Source organism: Pan paniscus, chromosome 6 (genome assembly GCF_029289425.2).
Source record: "Pan paniscus chromosome 6, NHGRI_mPanPan1-v2.0_pri, whole genome shotgun sequence".
In the NCBI taxonomy this organism is placed as follows: domain Eukaryota; kingdom Metazoa; phylum Chordata; class Mammalia; order Primates; family Hominidae; genus Pan; species Pan paniscus.
Genome location: NC_073255.2, coordinates 166,848,536 through 166,868,339, shown reverse-complemented (window position 1 = coordinate 166,868,339; position 19,804 = coordinate 166,848,536). Strand labels below are relative to the sequence as shown.

The window sequence follows — 19,804 nt, the reverse complement described above, 5'->3', positions numbered from 1 at the left end:
TTGTTTTGTTTCCTTTTTTCCCTTCAACTTTTTTTTTTTGAGATGGAGTCTCATTCTGTCATCTAGGCTGGAGTACAGTGGTGCCATCTTGGCTCACTGTAACCTCCACCTCCTGGGTTTAAGCAATTCTCCTGCCTCAGCCTCCCAAGTAGCTGAGATTACAGGCGCCCGCCACCATGCCTGGCTAATTTTTTGTATTTTAGTAGAGATGGGGTTTCACTGTGTTGCCCAGTCTGGTCTCAAACTTTTGAGCTCAGGCAATCCTCCTGCCTTGGCCTCCCAAAGTGCCAAGATTACAGGCATGAGCCACCATGCCTGGCCTTTTTTTCTTCAACTTTTATCTTCAGTTCCGGGGTACATGTGTAGGATGTGCGGGTTTGTTACATAGGTAAACGTGTGCCATGGTGGTTTACTGCACAGATCAATCCATCGCCTAGGTATTAAGCCCAGCATCTGTTAGCTATTCCTCCTGATGCTTTCCCTCCCCCGACTCCCACCTCCAACAGGCCCCAGTGTATGTCGTTCCCCTCATGTGTCCATGTGTTCTCATCATTCAGCTCCCACTTATAAGTGAGAACATGTGTTTGGTTTTCTGTTCCTGTGTTAGTTTGCTGAGGATAATGGCTTCCAGCTTCATCCACATCCCTGCAAAGGACATGATCTCGTTCCTTTTATGGCTGCATAGTATCAAAGAGATTGTGAGCTCAAACATCCATCTTAAGCCATTGATGTCTTTTTTTTTTTTTTTTTTTTTTTGAGATGGAGTCTTACTCTGCCACCCAGGCTGGAGTGCACTGGTGTGATCTTGGCTTACTGCAACCTCTGCCTCCCGGGTTCAAGCGATTCTCCTGCCTCAGCCTCCCAAGTACCTGGGATTACAGGCTCCCACCACCATGCCCGGCTAGTTTTTATATTTTTAGTTTCACCATGTTGGCCAGGCTGGTCTCAAACTCCTGAAGTCAGGTGATCCACCCACCTCAGCCTCCCAAAGTGCTGGGATTACAGGCGTGAGCCACTGCACCTGGCCCAGTTGATGTCTTATAAAGGAAAGTGCAGCAAATGAGATCCAAAGTACAAGTCATCATAATTAGTAATTGCCACTTGTTTTCCACTGAAAATGGCAAATTCTTCTCTGGGCTGTCATTTTGTCTCCTATAGACCATAGAGGTTGTGAAGCTGAGGATACTCTACTCCAACATGGCCAACATGGTACTGATGGGTAGCTCTGTGAAAGCAGAGACTGAAGGCGGAAGAAATGTGGTACCACACCACGTCCTCTGCTTTTCACTACTTTATTACCTGTGTGCAAGGACAGAAAGACTTAGATGGTAATTTTTTACAGTGATTCTTAAAAATTTTTAAATTACAGACTTACAGAAAGGTTGCAGAGATTACAAAGAACCTTTTTTCCCTGAGCTATTTGAAAGTAAGCCACCAAAGTGATGTCTTACTACTCCCAAATATTTCCTACAAACAACGACTTTGTCCTACATAACCAGAATGCAACCATCAAAATCAGAAAATTGACATTGATAAGTTACTACCCTTCAATCCTCAGACCCCAGTTTTTTCATCAGTTGTACTAATAACATTCTTTATAGTTGAAGTATCCAGTTGAGAATCACACAGTACATTTAGTTGTCATGTTGCTTTATTCTCCTTTAATCTGGAACATTTCCTCAGTTTTTTCTTGAATTTCATGATCTTGATACTTTTGAAGATTACAGAACAGTTATGTTGTAGAGTGTATGTCAATGACATTTGTTTGATGTTTCTTTGTGATTAGATTCAGGTTATGCAGGAGTGTCGTGAAGCAATGCTGCATTCTCATTGCAGCCTGTCAGGTGACACGTGATTTCTATTTATCCCTTTATGGTGATGATCACTTTGATCACTTGATTAAGGGAGTATCTGGCATTTCTATTGTAAAATAACTCTTTCCTCCTTTGTAAATAAAAAGTACTTTGTGGGGAAGTTCTTTGAAACTTTGTAAATATCCCAGTCCTTATCAAACTTTATGTAATTGATTTATTTGTAGTAACATGGACTCAATATTTTCTTTGTTATTCAATGGGTTATAATTCATTACTATCATTATATATTTTGATACTCCAGTTGTTCCTTATTTAGTCAGTGACATCCCCCTCAGGTTGGCTTCTGTGGCCTTTTGACATGTCCCATAACCCATGACCTCTTTATTGCTTTCAGGAACAAGTTGTTCTCGGCTTATCTTGTATTTTTCTTGCCCCATCCCTGGAATCAGCCAATTTTACAAGGATCCTTGGCTGTTTTTCAGTGGAGAATGTTATTTAAAAGCTAAGATCTGAACTGGGCATGGTGGCACACCTGTAATCCCAGCACTTTGGGAGGCCCAGGTGGGAGAATTGCCTGAGCCCAGGAGAGACCAGCCTGGGCAACATAGCAAGATCCTGTCTCTATATAAATGCATGAATGAATGCCAAGATCTGGGTGCAGGGAGAACTCATAGCTAGTGGGATGCCACTGTTCTCAGGCCCTCTCAGAGGAAAAAGCTAGAAAATATATATGTTTATGTACACACACACAGACACACACATTCACATGTATACACACATCTAAATTTACATCCATTTATCTCTATATTTTAAAAAATGATGAGTTCCTGCTGACATCTCCAGTTGCAATTGTACATCACAGGATTCATTCTAGTTTTCTCCTTTTCCCTATTTTTCCCTCCCATATTCAACACTGTGAAACATAATTTGTTATCCTTAATATATTTACTACTTTGATCAATCCCCTATATGTGCTTAATCTCCCATTTCTGCCATGCTGCCATCCTTTCTTGCATGAATCTCTCGTCACCCCATTTAGGTCCTAGCACTCCACACTTGGCTGCCTGCAAGTGAATGCCTGTTACATACCACTTTGGTTCTGACACCCTGGGCTGAGCTGCCTCTTCGCAGCCTCCTGGCTCCGACATCTTCCTTGTTCACCGCCTAATGGCTTTAAGACTGAATTGCTCAGGAAAGGGAAGGTATTTTAACCATCCTTCTACCATTATTTCTTGCATTAAATCTTGATTTTGATAAAATATTTAGATCCATTTCCTTTTTGTTTATTGGCTATAAATTGATCAACATTTTGGATATAATGATTATTTATTTAACCATTACTTTTATTCTAGATAATCATGGCTCCTTTAATATTTGTATCTGAATTTTGTTTTCCAGTCTTCATTCTTCCTTTGCTGATGTTGGAATGTCTTTCAAATTCCTATATCCCTTTATAAAAATGTATAACTTTCCTGCATCTTCTTTCATATTTTATCCTTTTTTTTTTACTGTGCTTTGTGAAATAAGAGCTCTTCAGGTAGAATTTTTCTTTTGAGACAGAATCTTGCTGTGTTGCCCAGGCTGGAGTGCAGTGGTACCATCTCAGCTCACTGCAACCTCCGCCTCCCAAGTTCAAGCGAGTCTCCTGCCTCAGCCTCCCCAATAGCTGGGATTACAGGTTCATACTACCACACCCGGCTGATTTTTGTATTTTTAGTAGAAATGGGGTTTCACCATGTTGGCCAGGCTGGTCTCAAACTCCTGACCTCAAGTGATCTGCCCATCTCAGCCTCCCAAAGTGCTGGGGCCACCGCACCCGGCCCACGTAGATTATTAAAAACTGAAGCTGGGCGAGGTGGCTCATACCTGTAATCCCAGCACCGTGGAAGGCCGAGGAGGGCCTCAGGCGTTCAAGGTCAGGCATTCGAGACCAGCCTGGCCAACATAGCAAAACCCCTTCTCTATTAAAATTACAAAAATTAGTGGGGCATGGTGGCGCACGCCTGTAATCCCAGCTACTCGGGAGGCGGAGGCAGGAGAATCGGTTGAACCCAGGAGGCAGAGGTTGCAGTGAGCTGAGATCGTGCCATTGCATTCCAGCCTGGGCAACAGAGCAAGACTCCATCTCAAAAAACAAAACAAAACAAACAAAAAAACTGAGCATTTAATATTAAGGAGTAATAAATGTTTTAGGATACCTTTCCAAATACATACTTACAGATGCTTTTAGCTGTGTAAAACACATTCTCACACATCCCCATTGATACTAGCAATCTAATTTTGGAGGGATAATTTTATTGCCTTTATTCTTTGGAAAGTAAAAATGGATGGGGTACAGTAGGTGAATGGCAGAAAATATTTCTGTGTGTTTAACTTTGACTATCTCTTACTGTTTAGGCATATCCCAGTACTTTCACTGGTGCCTTTAAGTTCCTAGTATTTCAGATTCAGTGAAAATTAATGGATGGTATATTCTACCAGACAACCAATAATAAACTTTTTTTTTTTTTTGAGACAGGGTCTCATTCTGTTGCCCAGGCTAGAAGGCAGTGGTGTGATCGTATCTTACTGTGGCCTTGATCTCCTGGGCTCAAGCTATCCTCCTCCCTCAGCCTCTCAATTAGCTGAGACTACAGGCATGCACCACCACATCCCGCTAATTTTTTGATTTTCCATAGAGATGAGGTGTCGCCGTGTTGCCCAGGCTGATCTTCAACTCCTGAGCTCAAGTGATCCTCCCGCTTCAGCCTCCCAATGTGCTGAGATTACAAGCATGTGCCACTGTGCTTGGCCAATAAACATTTTAAACACATAAAATACACAGTGCTTCTTCAAGAATAAGTTAATAGCTTTTCCCCTCCACTTATTACTTAAATGACCTTCATCAGTCTGTGAAGTATGGGCCTGTGCATTAAAAATAGTTTTTACCACTTTTCTCATTGCCTTTCTCCTTAATGTTTATTCCTATATACATTAAGAATGAGTTGGGCCGGGCACAGTGGCTCACGCCTGTAATTGCAGCACTTTGGGAGGCCGAGGTGGGTGGATCACGAGGTCACAAGTTCAGGACCAACCTGGCCAAGATGATGAAACCCCGTCTCTATTAAAAATACAAAAATTAGCTGGGTGCAGTGGCAGATGCCTGTAATCCCAGCTACTCGGGAGGCTGAGGCAGGAGAATCACTTGAACCCAGGAAGTGGAGGTTGCAGAAACCGAGCCGAGACTGTGCCATTGTACTCCAGCCAGGGTGACAGAGCAAGACTCTGTCTCGAAAAAAAAAAAAAAAAAGAATGAGTTAAGATTGTAATTTATGACTTACTCATTTTAATATACTTGCAGCGTTCACCTGTGATTCCAGCACTTTGGGAGGCCAAGGTAGGCAGATCATCTGAGTTCAGGAGTTCAAGACCAGCCTGAGCAACATGGTGAAACCCCATCTCTACCAAAAAATACAAAAATTAGCTGGGTGTGGTGGCGTGCACCTGTGGTCCCAGCTACTTGGGAAGCTGAGGTGGGAGAATTGCTTGAACCTGAGAGGGTGAGGTTGTAGTGAGCTTAGATCATGCCACTGCACTCCAGCCTGGGAGACAGAGTGAGAACTTTTCTCAAAAATAAAAAAAAACAGTATGTGTATACACACACACACACACACACACACATACACATACACACACATACACATACACACACACATATATATATATTTGCGATGTTGTTTTTCTTAACATGGATACTCTTTGAAATGGGCAGGTAAGCCCTCCGAGCTGTCTCCACTCGTCTGTGCAAAATATGGCTGGGTCACAGTGGAATGTGATATGCTCAAGTGCTCTAGCTGTCAAGCTTTTCTCTGTGCCAGTTTACAACCAGCTTTTGACTTTGACAGATGTAAGTATAAGGTACAAATTACATTTTTCTCCACACTCAAATATATACTATCCTGGTTTTCTGGGGGGGGAAAAAAAGGTCATTTTAGTTTGATCAAAAAATGCGTACTTCAATCTTTTTTTTTAATCTTTTTTTTTTTTTTTGAGATGGGGTCTTGCTTGTTGCCCAGGCTGAGCAAGATGTAATAGTGCAATTACAACTCACCACAGCCTCAACCTCCTGGGCTCAAGCGATCCTTCCTCAGCCTCCCAAGTAGCTGGGACTACAGGCACAGTGCCACTACACCTGGCTAATTTTTGTTTTTTTTTGTAGACGTGGGGTTTTACCATGTTGATCAGGCTAGTCTTAAACTCCTGAGCTCAAGTGATCCGCCCACCTTGGCCTCCTAAAGTGCAGGGATTACAGGGGTAAGCCATAGTGCCTGGCCAGTCTTTTTTTTTTTTTTTTTTTTTTGAGACGGAGTCTTGCTCTGTCCCCCAGGCTGGAGTGCAGTGGTGCGATCTTGGCTCACTGTAAGCTCCGCCTCCTGGGTTCACACCATTCTCCTGCCTCAGCCTCCCAAGTAGCTGGGACTACAGGTGCCTGCTACCACGCCTGGCTAATTTTTTGTATTTTTAGTAGAGACGGGGTTTCACCATGTTAGCCAGGATGGTCTTGATCTCCTGACCTTGTGATCCACCCGCCTCGGCCTCCCAAAGTGCTGGGATTACAGGCGTGAGCCACCGTGCCCGGCCTTTTTTTTTTTTTTAACTAAGCTAGCTACTGCAGCATGGACTTGACTTAATGTAATCTAGGTAACAGCAGCATATTTACTTTATTATTCCAAAATGTATACTTCTAGACGAAGAGTGACAAAGGACTTTTATGAAGTCTTACACTTTGGAATGCTCTGCTTTATAAGATACATGGGGGCCGGGCGCAGTGGCTCACGTGTGTGATCCCAGCATTTTGGGAGGCTGAAGTGGGTGGATCACATGAGGTTGGGAGTTTGAGACCAGCCTGACTAACATGGTGAAACCCCATTTCTACTAAAAATACAAAACACTACTCAGGTGGCTGAGGCAGGAGCATCGCTTGGGCCTGGGAGATGGAGGTTGCAATGAGCCGAGATTGCACCACTACACTCAAGCCTGGGCGACAGAGCAAGACTCTGTCTCAAAAAAATAAAAAATAAAAATAAGATACATGGTATCTCCTTTGTTGATCTCAGGATCTCAATTTAAAACCTGTTTTGTGGAAAATATTAAGATTATGTACTTGATAATATTTTCACATTTTAAAATTCTCTTATTTTTAGTTAAATCTCTGCTCTTAGAGGCCATTCATTGGATTCTGAATCTATATAGTGTTTTTTAAGGTGTTGCTGTTTATGTGGATTTCAGATAAGCAACGATGTGCTGAGCTGAAGAAAGCCTTGTGTACTGCCCATGAGAAGTTCTGTTTCTGGCCAGACAGCCCATCCCCAGGTACTTATTTTTGAGAATTCCTGTTCACCATTTTTCCTTCATCATTGAATTTCTAATATTGTCTGTTTGTGAAAACCTAGTCTTTGAACTTTCTTTTTCTCCTTTTCTTTTCTTTTTTTTTTTTGAGATGGAGTTTCACTCTTGTTGCCCAGGCTGGAGTACAGTGGTGCGATCTGGGCTCACTGCAACCTTCACCTCCCGCATTCAAGCGATTCTCCTGCCTCAGCCTCCAGAGTTGCTAGGATTACAGGCGTGCACCACCACGCCCAGCTAATTTTGTATTTTTAGTAGAGGTGGGGTTTCACCATGTTGGTCACTCTGGTCTCGAACTCTTGACCTCAGATGATCTGCCCGTCTCGGCCTCCCAAAGTGCTGGGATTGGGATTATAGGGGTGATCCACTGTGCCCGGCCTCTTTTTCTCCTTTTCTATTTGCATTATTTCCAGAAAAACTTATATTCACTTGTGTTATTACTTACCTTCATGAAGTGCATTTGACATGCTTAAGGCTTTAGACATATATATGCATTATCCCATTTAATCCTTACAGGGGCCCTGGGAGGTAGATACTACCAACCCAGTTCTTTTTTTTTTTTTTTTGAGACAGAGCCTCGCTCTTTCACCCAGGCTGGAGTGAGGTGGCACGATCTCAACTCACTGCAGCCTCCACCTCCGAGGTTCAAGCGATTCTCCTGCCTCAGCCTCCTGAGTAGCTGGGATTACAGGTACACGCTGCCACACCCTGCTAATTTTTAAATTTTTTTGTAGAGATGGGGTTTCACCATGTTGGCTAGGCTGGTCTCAAACTCCTGACCTCAAGTGATCTGCCTGCCTTGGCCTCCCAAACTGCTGGGATTACAGGCATCAGCCACTGTGCCCGGCCATAACCCAGTTCATTTAGGTGAGGAAACTAAGAATCAGAGGTCTTAAAACCAACTAGAGAGAAGCTATAACTAAGTTTAATCTGATTTCAAACCCTCTGCTTTTCCCACCACACCAAGCAACGCCATGTTCTACCTAGGTTTCCTGTAGAGGGAGTACTAACAGCAATAATGGTGGAAGTTAAACAGGGTTCATTTGCTAAAGAAGACTCACAGGACCCCAAGTGAGAGTGATCACAAATCTGCAGTTTATTGCGGTAAAACAGTACACTATCACAGCAGCACTGAAGTAAGGGTGTCATCATAGCCACAGGCTGCCTGTCTGGGAAGGCCAGGTCCAACCTCCTATTTCCTGTCTATATAAGGGCCATGAGAGGACATACTCTCCCTTGAATCAGGAACTACTGATGTGTGCACAGAACACTTTGGAATAAGAGAGCCCAAAGTGTAATCTCAACTGGGTTTTTAAAGATATTTTCATCGGCCAGGCACAGTTGCTCCCAACCATAATCCTAACACTGGGAGGCCAAGATAGGAGGATTGCTTGAGTTTAGGAGTTTGAGACCAGCCTGAGCAATAAATATAGTAAGACCTCATCTCTATGAAAAATAAAAAATATTTTGTTGATCACATAGGCATATTCCTGCTGAGTAAACAGCTTCAACAGCAGAGCCCTCTGGTGGGGAATCTAAGAGCAAGTATAAAAGATTCTTTAGACCCATAGTTAAAAAGCAACACTATTCATCTGTATATTTCATGCCTTGTCCAGGAATCAGTGCCATATAGGTATATTTTTTATTTCAGTAGGATGGCAGGCTAATTCCAGGGTCACTGATGGCTAAGAATATTCCATGATTTACCACTAAAAGGAGAAAATAGATTGAAAATAACCAGAGATTCCCCTCTACCTTTGATCAATGAAAGGGTGGTAGAAAAGGGATTATTAAATAAAATTGTTTAAGTGAAGATGATTGTATAATAAGGATTTCCTGCTGTTGAAATAGCTAGGATTTACTAGTTATTTACCTGTATTGTATAACAAAACTTGGTCCTATGAGGATTTGATTCCATCCTTGTCTAGTGCACTCAGTCCAAGTTTGTTTGTTTGTTTGTTTGTTTGTTTGTTTGTTTTCCTTGAGATGGAGTCTTGCTCTGTCGCCCAGGCTGGAGTGCTGCAGTGGCTCAGTCTAGGCTCACTGCAACCTCTGCTTCCTGGGTTCAAGCAATTCTCCTGCCTCAGCCTCCCGAGTAGCTGTGACTACAGGTGCGTGCCACCACACCCAGCTAATTTTTGTATTTTTAGTAGAGACGGGGTTTCACCATGTTGGCCAGGCTGGTCTTGAACTCCTGACGTCAAGTGATCCGCCTGCCTTGGCCTCCAGAATTGCTGGGAGGCCTGTAGGCGTGAGCCCCCGCGCCTGGCTGTCCAAGTTTTTAAGGTCTGCCCAGGGCTCTATTGGTGGTTCCCAACTCTTGTCACTGTACATTTTGCTTTCCTGATCTCATTCATAACTTCAGCTACCACCTCGGAGACCTCTAATTCCTATCCAGACCTCTCTTTTGAGCTTGACTCATATTTTCATCTACTTTCTAAACATTTCCACTTAATATTATAGGTACCTGGAACTCAATGTGTGTAAAACTGAACTCTTCATCTTATACCTAAAACTTTCTCCATCTTGGCAAATGGCACTGACCTCCCATCCAGTTGTCCTAGCCAGAAACCTGAAAGTCACTTTAGATGCTCTTCTCTATCATCACCCACTTTGACCTATCCATTCTACCTCCTACATGGATCTTAGATATAACCTTTCAATTATATGATCCCTTGGTTTGGTTCTTTAACATTCAAAGGACATTTGTGTGGATAAAAGAACACTCAATTATTGCACTTTATGCTTAAATTTATTAAGCAAAACTAATAATTTCGAAAGTAATTTTTTTCTAACATTTGCCAATAATTATAAGCTAAATTAAATTTCTTTAAACATTTTATTTTATTTTATTTTTATTTTTATTTTGAGATGGAGTCTCACTCTGTCACCCAGGCTAGAGTGCAGTGGCGCGATCTTGGCTCACTGCAACCTCCGCTTCTTGGGTTCAGGCAATTCTCCTGCCTCAGCCTTCTGAGTAGCTGGAATTACAGGTGCCCGCCACCATGCCTGGCTAATTTTTCCCTCCTGAGTTCAAGCGATTCTCCTGCCTCAGCCTCCCAAAGTATTATTTTTAGTAGTGACGAGGTTTCACCATTTTGGCCAGGCTGTCTTGAACTCCTGTCCTCAGGTGATCCACCTGCCTCTGCCTCCCAAAGTGCTGGGATTACAGGCGTGAGCCACCGCTCCCAGCCTTACCTTGACTTTTAAAGCCAACTTTGTTCTTTCTCCAACTTTTCCCGTGGATTGCAAATTCATGCAGAGTCAACAAAGAAAATCCCCTGAATCGTGGAAAAAAAAAAAAACAGGCATATTACTCTTCAGAAAAATCAAAGCTAGAATGTTTATCTATTAAAATATCTCTCCCACCTAGGCTCAGATCAAATGGCTTCACTGTTGTGGCTCAGAAAGGGGCAGACTCCTTCCTTCCAAATCACCCCATCACAGAACACCCATTGCTAAGTAGCAAGCCAGAGGGTTAGACTGGATGCCCCATAAGAGGAGACTTCAAAGTGTTGAGACCTTCAAGTGTAGCCTGTGGAGGAAAATCTTAATCTGTGGGTGACAAAATAAGTGCTTCAGGACCACTTGCTCCAAATCCACATTCTGCAATACAGTCCAAGAAAAAAGGCAAAGTGGCGAGGCATGATGGCTCACACCTGTGATTCCAGCAGTCTGGAAGGCCAAGGCGGGAGGACCACAAGGTCAGGAGTTCGAGAGCAGCCTAGCCAATGTGGTGAAACCCCGTCTCTACTAAAAATACAAAAAAATTAGCCGGGCGTGGTGGCGCATGCCTGTAATCCCAGCTACTAGGGAATGTTGAGGCAGGAGAATCGCTTGAACACTGCACCCCAGCCTGGGCGACACAGTGAGACTCCATTAAAAAAAAAAAGTGCTGATATATTTGGGGAATGCTGAATAGTTTCACAGGGCTCACTGCAACCTCCGCCTCCCAGGTTCAGGTGCGAAACTACGAGATTTTTTGAAGAAGGAAGCCACTTCACTCGGCTGTTTTTTTTTTGAGACAGTCTCACTCTGTCGCCCAGACTTGAGTGCAGTGGCTTGATCTCAGCTCACCACAAACTCCGCTTCCCAGGCTCAAGCGATTCTTCTGCCTCAGCACCCCCGAGTACCTGGGATTACAGGTGCATGCCGCTACCACCTGGCTAAGTTTTGTATTTTTAGTAGAGACGGGGTTTCACCATATTAGCCAGGCTGGTCTTGAACTGCTGACCTCAAATGATCCACTCTCCTCGGCCTCCCAAAGTGCTATGATTACAAGCGTGAACCACTGTGCCTGGCCTCTAGGCTGAATTTGAAAGACCAGCAACAGTGGGTAAAAGCAAAAGGCCAAAGGATGGTACATTTGGGGAATGCTGTAATAGTTTCACAGGGCTGGCTCACAGTGTCCCTGTGGGGAGAATAGAAGAGAAGACTAAAGTGTAGACAGTGGCCAAACCATGATTTTATTAAATGTATGTGATGAGAAGCTACGAGATTTTTTGAAGGAAGAGATGTTATAGATAACATGAACTAGGGTAGAGTACAAACTGCAAGGGGTAAGTCTTGAGGCAAAGAACTAAACTTAGAAGACATAAAAGGACTTAAAGTAATAACCCCAGCCAGGCATGGAGTCTCATGCCTGTAATCCCAGTGTTTTGCAGGGCCGAGGTGGGAGGATCACTTGCGGCCAGGAGTTTGGGACCAGGCTGGGCACCCTGTCTCTACAAAGAAAAAAATTTTTTAAAATTAGCCAGATGTGGTGGCATACCCCTGTCATCCTAAGCTACTCGTGAGGTTGAAGCAGGAGGATCCCTTTAACCCAGGAATTCCAAGTTATAGTGAGCTATAATCATGTCACTGCCTTCCAGCCTGCATGACAGAGCAAGACCCTGTCTCTTTTTTTTTTTTTTTTTGAGACGGAGTCTCGTTCTGTCGCCCAGGCTGGAGTGCAGTGGCAGGGTCTCGGCTCACTGCAAGCTCCGCCTCCGGGGTTCACGCCATTCTTCTGCCTCAGCCAACCCAGTAGCTGGGACTACAGGCGCCCGCCACCACAACCGGCTAATTTTTTGTATTTTTAGTAGAGACGGGGTTTCACCGTGTTAGCCAGGATAGTCTCAATCTCCTGACCTCGTGATACGCCCGCCTCGGCCTCCCAAAGTGCTGGGATTACAGGCTTGAGCCACCATGCCCTGCCGACCCTGTCTCTTTAAAAAAAAAAAAAAAAAAAAAAGGAAATGAAAGAAAAACAGGATAGAATAATATGCGGCATTAAATTGGGAAAATAAATTATAAACTCAAGGTGTTAAAATAGAAACCTAGCAGTGATGGCTACATGGATGTGCACGTTAAAACTTATCAAACATGTGCAGTTTATGTCAATCAGACCTCAGTAAGGCTGTTTAAAAAAATATCTTTTCCAGTTTTGCTATTAGAAGGGGCCCAAATGTAGTAACAGCAGCACTTCTGCCCACACTTCTTTGCATTGTTAGCAACCAGATTTTGGTCCCTCATTTTAGTCTACTATGATTAAAAGGATCAGGCTCTTTGGAGAGTTGCTGATTCCATGTCTTGGGGCAAGGACAATAAATCAACTTGGATCCAGAATATCCTGTTGTTGCTAGAAAGCAAGAATGCTTTCAAGAATGCTACAGACAGGCCAGGCGTGGTGGCTCACGCCTGTAATCCCAACACTTTGGGTGACTGAGGCAGGCAGATCACGAGGTCAGGAGTTTGAGACCATCCTGGCTAACACAGTGAAACCCCATCTCTACTGCAAATACAAAAAACAAGCCAGGCATGGTGGCACGTGCCTGTAGTCCCAGCTACTGGGGAGGCTAAGGCAGGAGAATTGCTTGAACCTGGGAGGCAGAGGTTGCAGTGAGCCGGGATCGTGTCACTGCACTCCAGCCTGGGCGACAGAGCAAGACTCCGTCTCAAAAAAAAAAAAAAAAAAAAAAAAAATGCTACAGAAATGCTACAGACAATGCTAAAAGAATACAATAGCCAGCTTAAAGGAGATCCATTACCCCACTTGTGAATATCTGAAACTCAAATAAGAGAATAATCATTACAATTAAACTAAAATGCAGCCAGCGTAGTCCCAGCACTTTCGGAGGCTGAAGTGGGCAGATTGCTTGAGTCCAGGAATTCAAGACCAGCCTGGACAATATAGTAAAACCCCATCTCTACAAAAAATACAAAAAATTAGCTGGGCATGGTTACGCATACCTGTGTTCCCAGCTACTCGGGAAGCTGAGGTGGCAAGATCGCATAAGCCTGGGAGGTTAAGGCTGTGGTGAGCCATGATTGCACCACTGCACTGCAGCAAAGGAAAAAGATGGTGTCTCTCTCTATTGCCCAGACTGACCTTGAACTCTTGGGCTCAAGTGATACTTCTGCCTCAGTATCCAGAGTAGCTGGGTTTACAAGTGCCACCTGGCTAATAATAATTAATTTTTAAAATTAATTTTAGTAAGCAGGAGAGCACTGATATATTTGTAAGTATTATTTCTTCTATCAGGTAGTCCATCCCTCCCTTCCTCCCTCCCTCCTTCCCCTCCTTCCCATCTTTCCCTTCCTTCCCTTCTTTCTTTTCCTTCCCTTCCTTTCCTTCCCTCCCCTCCCTCCCTTCCCTCCTTCCCTTCCCCCTTCCCCTCTTCCCCTCCCTCCCTCCTTCCCTTCCTTCCTTCCTTCCTTCCTTCCTTCCTTCCTTCCTTCCTTCCTTCCTCCCTTCCATTTCTTCTATCAAGTACACGTTTCTCTCTCCTCTCTCTCTCTCTCCCAGGCTACAGTGCAGTGGCACAATCATAGCTCACTGCAGCTTTGAATTCCTGGGCTTAAGCAATCCTCCTGCCTCAGCCTCCTGAGTAACTATGACTACAGGCGTATGCCACCACATCCAGCTAATTTTTTTTTTTTGGTAGAGATGGGGTCTCACTATATTGCCCAGGCTGATCTCAAACTCCTGGCTTCAAGTGATCCTCCTACCTCAGCCTCCCAAAATGTTAGGATTACAGTCATGAGCAACTGTACCTGGCCTCAAATTCATGTTTCTTTTCTCAATCTGTGTAGGATGTCTTCAGTGGGGATGGTGGAGGAAGGGCATCTGAAAATCTTCTATGAGAGCAAAAAGAACACTTACAAAAATTATCAAAATCAACTTACTTTTTTTTTTTTTTTAGAGGGAATCTTGCTCTGTTGCCCAGGCTGGAGTGCAATGGCATGGTCTCGGCTCACTGCAACCTCCACCTCCCAGGTTCAAGCAATTCTCCTGCCTCAGCCTCCCGAGTAGCTAGGATTACAGGCACCCACGACCATGCCTGGCTAATTTTTGTATTTTTAGTAGAGACTGTTTCACCGTGTTGGCCAGGCTGGTCTTGAACTGCTGACCTCGTGATCCGCCCACCTCGGCCTCCCAAAGTGTTGGGATTACAGGCGTGAGCCACTGTGCCCGGCCTCAAAATCAACTTTCACAGGATGATTGGACAGAGATTTCTTTAAATGCCTGGAACAAATAAGTCCCTCAGTCTTGCCAAGGAGCTCTGTGTGTGGTGGGGGGAGCACACCTTCAGTAGTCAAGCAGGCAGTTTGCAGTTCTGTGTTAGCCTTCACTTCCTGCTTGTGCAGAACCTCAGCATCAGCCAGAGATGAGAGCTTAGGGCCTTTTCAGGTCTTTGCTGGGCATGTGTATAGCTCTATACTTGCACATGTCCTTCTGGATTCCAGGGAGTATGTCAGAGCCTTTCAAGCCTGCCTATGGACATTTCATTTCCCAGCTTTTAAGGTTTTTGGTCAGCTTGTTACTTGCTCCAACTCATACTGCTGCCTCAAAGCAACTGTGATGTTAAACAGTTGCCAATGATCATTTTTGAAAACCTGTCTGGGGAAAAGGGTGTTCTCACTGGGACAGTATAATGTTCTAGGCAACTGCCACACAGATCAAATAATGGTGGTTCTCTGGAATGGGGCTTTGGAGGAGCTCCACCTCTTTTCTATGCTCTCCGGTGACTGCTAAGCTACTGGTTTTCACCATGATTGTGGGGATGTTGGTTTTCTTTTTTCTTTTTTTTTTGAGATGGAGTTTTGCTCTTGTTGCCCAGGCTGGAGTGCAATGGCGCAATCTCGGCTCACCAAACCTCCGCCTCCTGGGTTCAAGCGATTCTGCCTCAGCCTCCCGAGTAGCTGGGATTACAGGCATGCGCCACCATGCCCGGCTAATTTTGTATTTTTAGTAGAGACGGGGTTTCTCCATGTTGGTCAGGCTGGTCTCAAACTCCCAACCTCAGGTGATCCACCCGCCTTGGCCTCCCAAAGTGCTAGGAGTACAGGTGTGAGCCACCACGCCCCGCTGGGATGTGGGTTTTCAAGGCTACCACAGAGCTGAGCTGGGGAAGGGAAGATGGAAACAAGAGTTAAAACATCACAAAATGGGCCGGGTGCAGTGGCTCACGCCTGTAATCCCAGCACTTTGGGAGGCCGAGGTGGGCAGATCACGAGGTCAAGAGATGAAGACCATCCTGGCCAACATGGTGAAGCCCCATCTCTACTAAAAATATAAAAAGTTAGCTGGGCGTGGTGGCAGGCGCCTGTAGTCCCAGCTACTCGGGAGGCTGAGGCAGGAGAATCACTTGAACCCGGGAGGCAGAGGTTGCAGTGAGCCAAGATTGTGCCACTGCACTCCAGCCTGGCGACAGAGCGAGACTCTCTCAAAAAAAAAAAAAAAAAAAAAAAAAATCACAAAATGGCCGGGTGCAGTGGCTCACGCCTGTAATCCTCGCAATTTGGGAGGCCAAGGTGGGTGGATCATCCGAGGTTGGGAGTTTGAGACCAGCCTGGCCAGCATGGGGAAACCCCCTCTCTAGTAAAAATACAAAAATTACTCACGCCTGTATTCCCAGCTACTTGGGAGGCTGAGGCGGGAGAATTGCTTGAACCTGGGAGGTGGACGCTGCAATGAGCCGAGATTGCGCCATTGCACTCCAGCCTGAGCCTCAAGAGTGAAACTCTGTCTCAAAAAAAAAAAAAATAAAAAAATAAAAGCCGAGATAGCTTTATGTTCGCTCCTAGCTAAGACAAAAATTAAAAATTCTTATTTAAAAAAAAGAATTGCCAGGTGCAGTGGCTCACATCTGTAATCCCAGCACTTTGGGAGTCCGAGGCAGGCATATCACATGAGGCCAGGAGTTCGAGACTAGCCTGGCTAACATGGCAAAACCCCGTCTCTACTAAAAAATACAAAAAAAATTAGCCGGGCATGGTGACACGTGCCTGTAATCCCAGCTACTCGGGAGGGTGAGGCACAAGAATCATTTGAACCCAGGAGGTGGAGGTTGCAGTGAGCCAAGATCATGCCCCTGCACTTTAGCCTGGGCAACAGAGCAAGACTGTCTCAAAAAATAAAATAGCTTTGAAAAGAAAGCAGGATTCCTGCAGGGTTGGTTAATTTATTGGCTCAGAGATAGCACTAAGGACCCAGTCCTTACAAGAAGCATGTTGTCTTGTTCTAAAACTAGTTCCTCTCAAGGTTTCTTGATGGCAGCAGTTTGAAGAGTCATGTGCAAATGCCATCTAGCCTTCCCGTAGTCACAGAATCCCTCCAGCCCAACGCCTTTCCTGTCTATTTGCCACAACTGGATCAAATATCCCTTCCTAAATGGGTCACTGTTAAGGAAAACGCTGCTGTTGTGATTGGTAGAGACAAGTCAAGAATTTACCCTGTGAGAAAGACAAGACACCAAACAAAACCTTGCTTCTGCTAGCAAGGCAGGAGCAGGAGATAGCTGGGTGAACAGCCAACAGTATCTGCTGTATCCCTGTTGTACACTCTCATAATGGTCTCTCTTTACTGTTGTGATAACACTTATCACACTGTAATCGCATTGCATGTCTGGCTTCCATATTAGATTATGAGTGACTTGGCCGGGCGCAGTGGCTCATGCCTGTAATCCCAGCACTTTGGGAGGCCGAGGCGGGCGGATCACGAGGTCAGGAGATCGAGACCATCCTGGCTAACATGGTGAAACCCCGTCTCTACTAAAAATATAAAAAATTAGCCAGGCGCGGTGGCGGGCACCTGTAGTCCCAGCTACTCGGGAGGCTGAGGCAGGAGAATGGTGTGAACCCCAGGAGGCGGATCCTGCAGTGAGCCGAGATCACGCCACTGCACTCCAGCCTGGGCAACAGCGAGACTCCCTCTCAAAAAAAAAAAAAGATTATGAGTGACTTTGTTGAGCAACTAAATGTCAATTTGAGGCTGAGAGAAGACCAATGACTCGAGTGGCTTCCTACTTTTTAGACGATCGGGCTAGGATGACATGTTCTCTCTTCACTTTTCCTATGAATCTCTTCCAAAACGTGTTTTCATTCTTTATTAAAGCTGATTCAGGGCTGGGCGTGGTGACTCACGCCTGTAATCTCAGCACTTTGGGAGGCCAAGGTGGGTGGATCACCTGAGGCCAAGAGTTAAAGATCAGCCTGGCCAACATGATGAAACCCTGTCTTTATTAAAAATAGAAAAATTAACCAGGCGTGGTGTCAGGCACCTGTAATCCCAGCTACTCAGGAGGCTGAGGCAGGAGAATTGCTTGAACCTGGGAGGCAGAGGTTGCAGTGAGCCGTGATCGCACCATTGCACTGCAGCCTGGGCGACAGAGCAAAAACTCTGTCTCGGAAAAAGAAAAAAAAAAGCTGATTCAGTGTAGCTTCTACTTCATTCTAGGCCTACTAGACTGACCTCTTTAGGAAGTAGCTTAGCAAGGCCTTTCTGCACTCATCATTTGCCTTTGTACCAATGTACCAAGTATGCAGTAGATGAATTGGGTAATGCCAGAGATAATTATACTATAGTATATAATCAGTTTCCACACTGCTTAGATTTCAGGCAGATTCTTTCTTTTCCAACTTAGGTATTACCAGTAGAATTCCTAATTGTATACTTTATTTACTCTGGTACCCAGTTAAGCTTCACCTTACAATGCAAGCCTTTTTGTATCTCTTGTGTAGACTTTAGGAACATGCCATTTTTTTCATTCTTAGCTCACAGTAAGTTATAACTTGGTAGTTATAAAATGATGGTTCTTTAAGACTTTTCACCTATTTAAGCATCCACCTCCACTAACTGTTTTGTTTTCTCTTTCTTAAGGTAACAATTTCACACATATATAGAAGTACACAGAATAGTATAAATAATGAAACCCCATCACTCAACAATGATCAACTCATGGCCGATCTTGTTTCTTCTATATTCCTAACACCTAACACCCTGCCCCTCTGCATTGTTTTGAAGTTCAGTCCCACATATGCCATTTTATCTAAATATTTCAAAATATAAAAAATATGGATTTTACTTTTTAAACATGGTCTCAGTAGTATCATTACAGCCCCATCAAAATGAAAAACAATAATTTCCTGACACCATCAAATAGCTCATCAATTTTACTACATTTCCTCAATCATTCAATACGTGTTTTTTATTTATTTTATTTTATTATTTTTTTTTGAGACAGAGTCTCTCTCTGTTGCCCAGGCTGGAGCACAGTGGCACGATCTCAGCCTCATTGCAACCTCTGCCTCCTGGGTTCAAGTGATTCTCCTGTCTTAGCCTCCCGAGTAGCTGGGATTACAGGCACGCGCCACCATGCCTGGCTAATTTTTTGTATTAAAGGAGGCTGAGACAGGGGTTTCTAGGTTGGCTAGGTTGGTCTTGAACTCCTGACCTCAGGTGATCCGCCCGCCTCGGCCTTCCAAAGTGCTGGGATTACAGGCATGAGCCACCATGCCCAGCCGTGTTTTTTATTTTTTACAGTTTACACCAATATAATCTTCCAATTTACTTTTTCCACAGACCGATTTGGGATGTTGCCCCTGGATGAGCCTGCTATTCTTGTTAGTGAATTCCTAGATCGTTTTCAAAGCCTTTGTCACTTGGACCTCCAGCTTCCTTCCCTAAGGCCGGAGGACTTGAAAACTATGGTGAGTTTTTCCTGACTAGGCTGCAATGGCCTCCAGTTGTTGCCAGCATTTATACCTGAAGCATTTCTTTTAATGACAAGAAGATGCAATTGCTGTGAAGAGAACTGCTTGTCTGTCTCTCATCTGACCTTTTCAGTCTCCACCAGGAAGGTGACAGTTGAGAGTTCCATTTGAATGTTTAGGTATGTTTTTTTAAATGGCATAGATTCAATTTAACATATATGTATATAAGCAGTTTATTTGGGCCAAGGTTTAGGGCTGTAACCTGGAAGCATAGATTCAAGTTTGCCCTGAATATATGCTTCCCATAAATTCAATTTTATCTTGATTTATTACTTAAATTATTATTATTATTATTTTGAGACCAAGTCTCTTTCTGTCACCCAGGCTGGAGTGCAATGGTGTAATCTTGGCTCACTGCAACCTCCACCTCCCAGGTCCACACAATTCTCCTGCCTCAGCCTCCTGAGTAGCTAGGATTACAGGCGTCTGCCACCACACCTGGCTAATTTTTGTATTTTTAGTAGAGACGGGGTTTCACCATATTGGTCAGGCCGTTCTCAAACTCCTGACCTCAGGTGATCCACCCGCCTCGGCTTCCCAAAGTGCTGGTATTACAGGCATGAGCCGGC

At 44.3% G+C, this 19,804-nt stretch overlaps 1 protein-coding gene across 1 annotated transcript in view; it reads left to right on the top strand.

Annotated features, from left to right (window-relative positions):
• ZC3HC1 (zinc finger C3HC-type containing 1) overlaps nucleotides 1–19,804 on the top strand; it is a 34,862-nt gene that overhangs the window by 5,079 nt on the left and 9,979 nt on the right. The window contains exons 3-5 of the mRNA XM_003813485.3: nucleotides 5,550–5,700; nucleotides 7,083–7,166; nucleotides 19,045–19,172. Of these exons, the coding sequence (XP_003813533.2) occupies nucleotides 5,550–5,700; nucleotides 7,083–7,166; nucleotides 19,045–19,172 (363 nt within the window). The remainder of the gene's footprint in view (nucleotides 1–5,549; nucleotides 5,701–7,082; nucleotides 7,167–19,044; nucleotides 19,173–19,804) is intronic.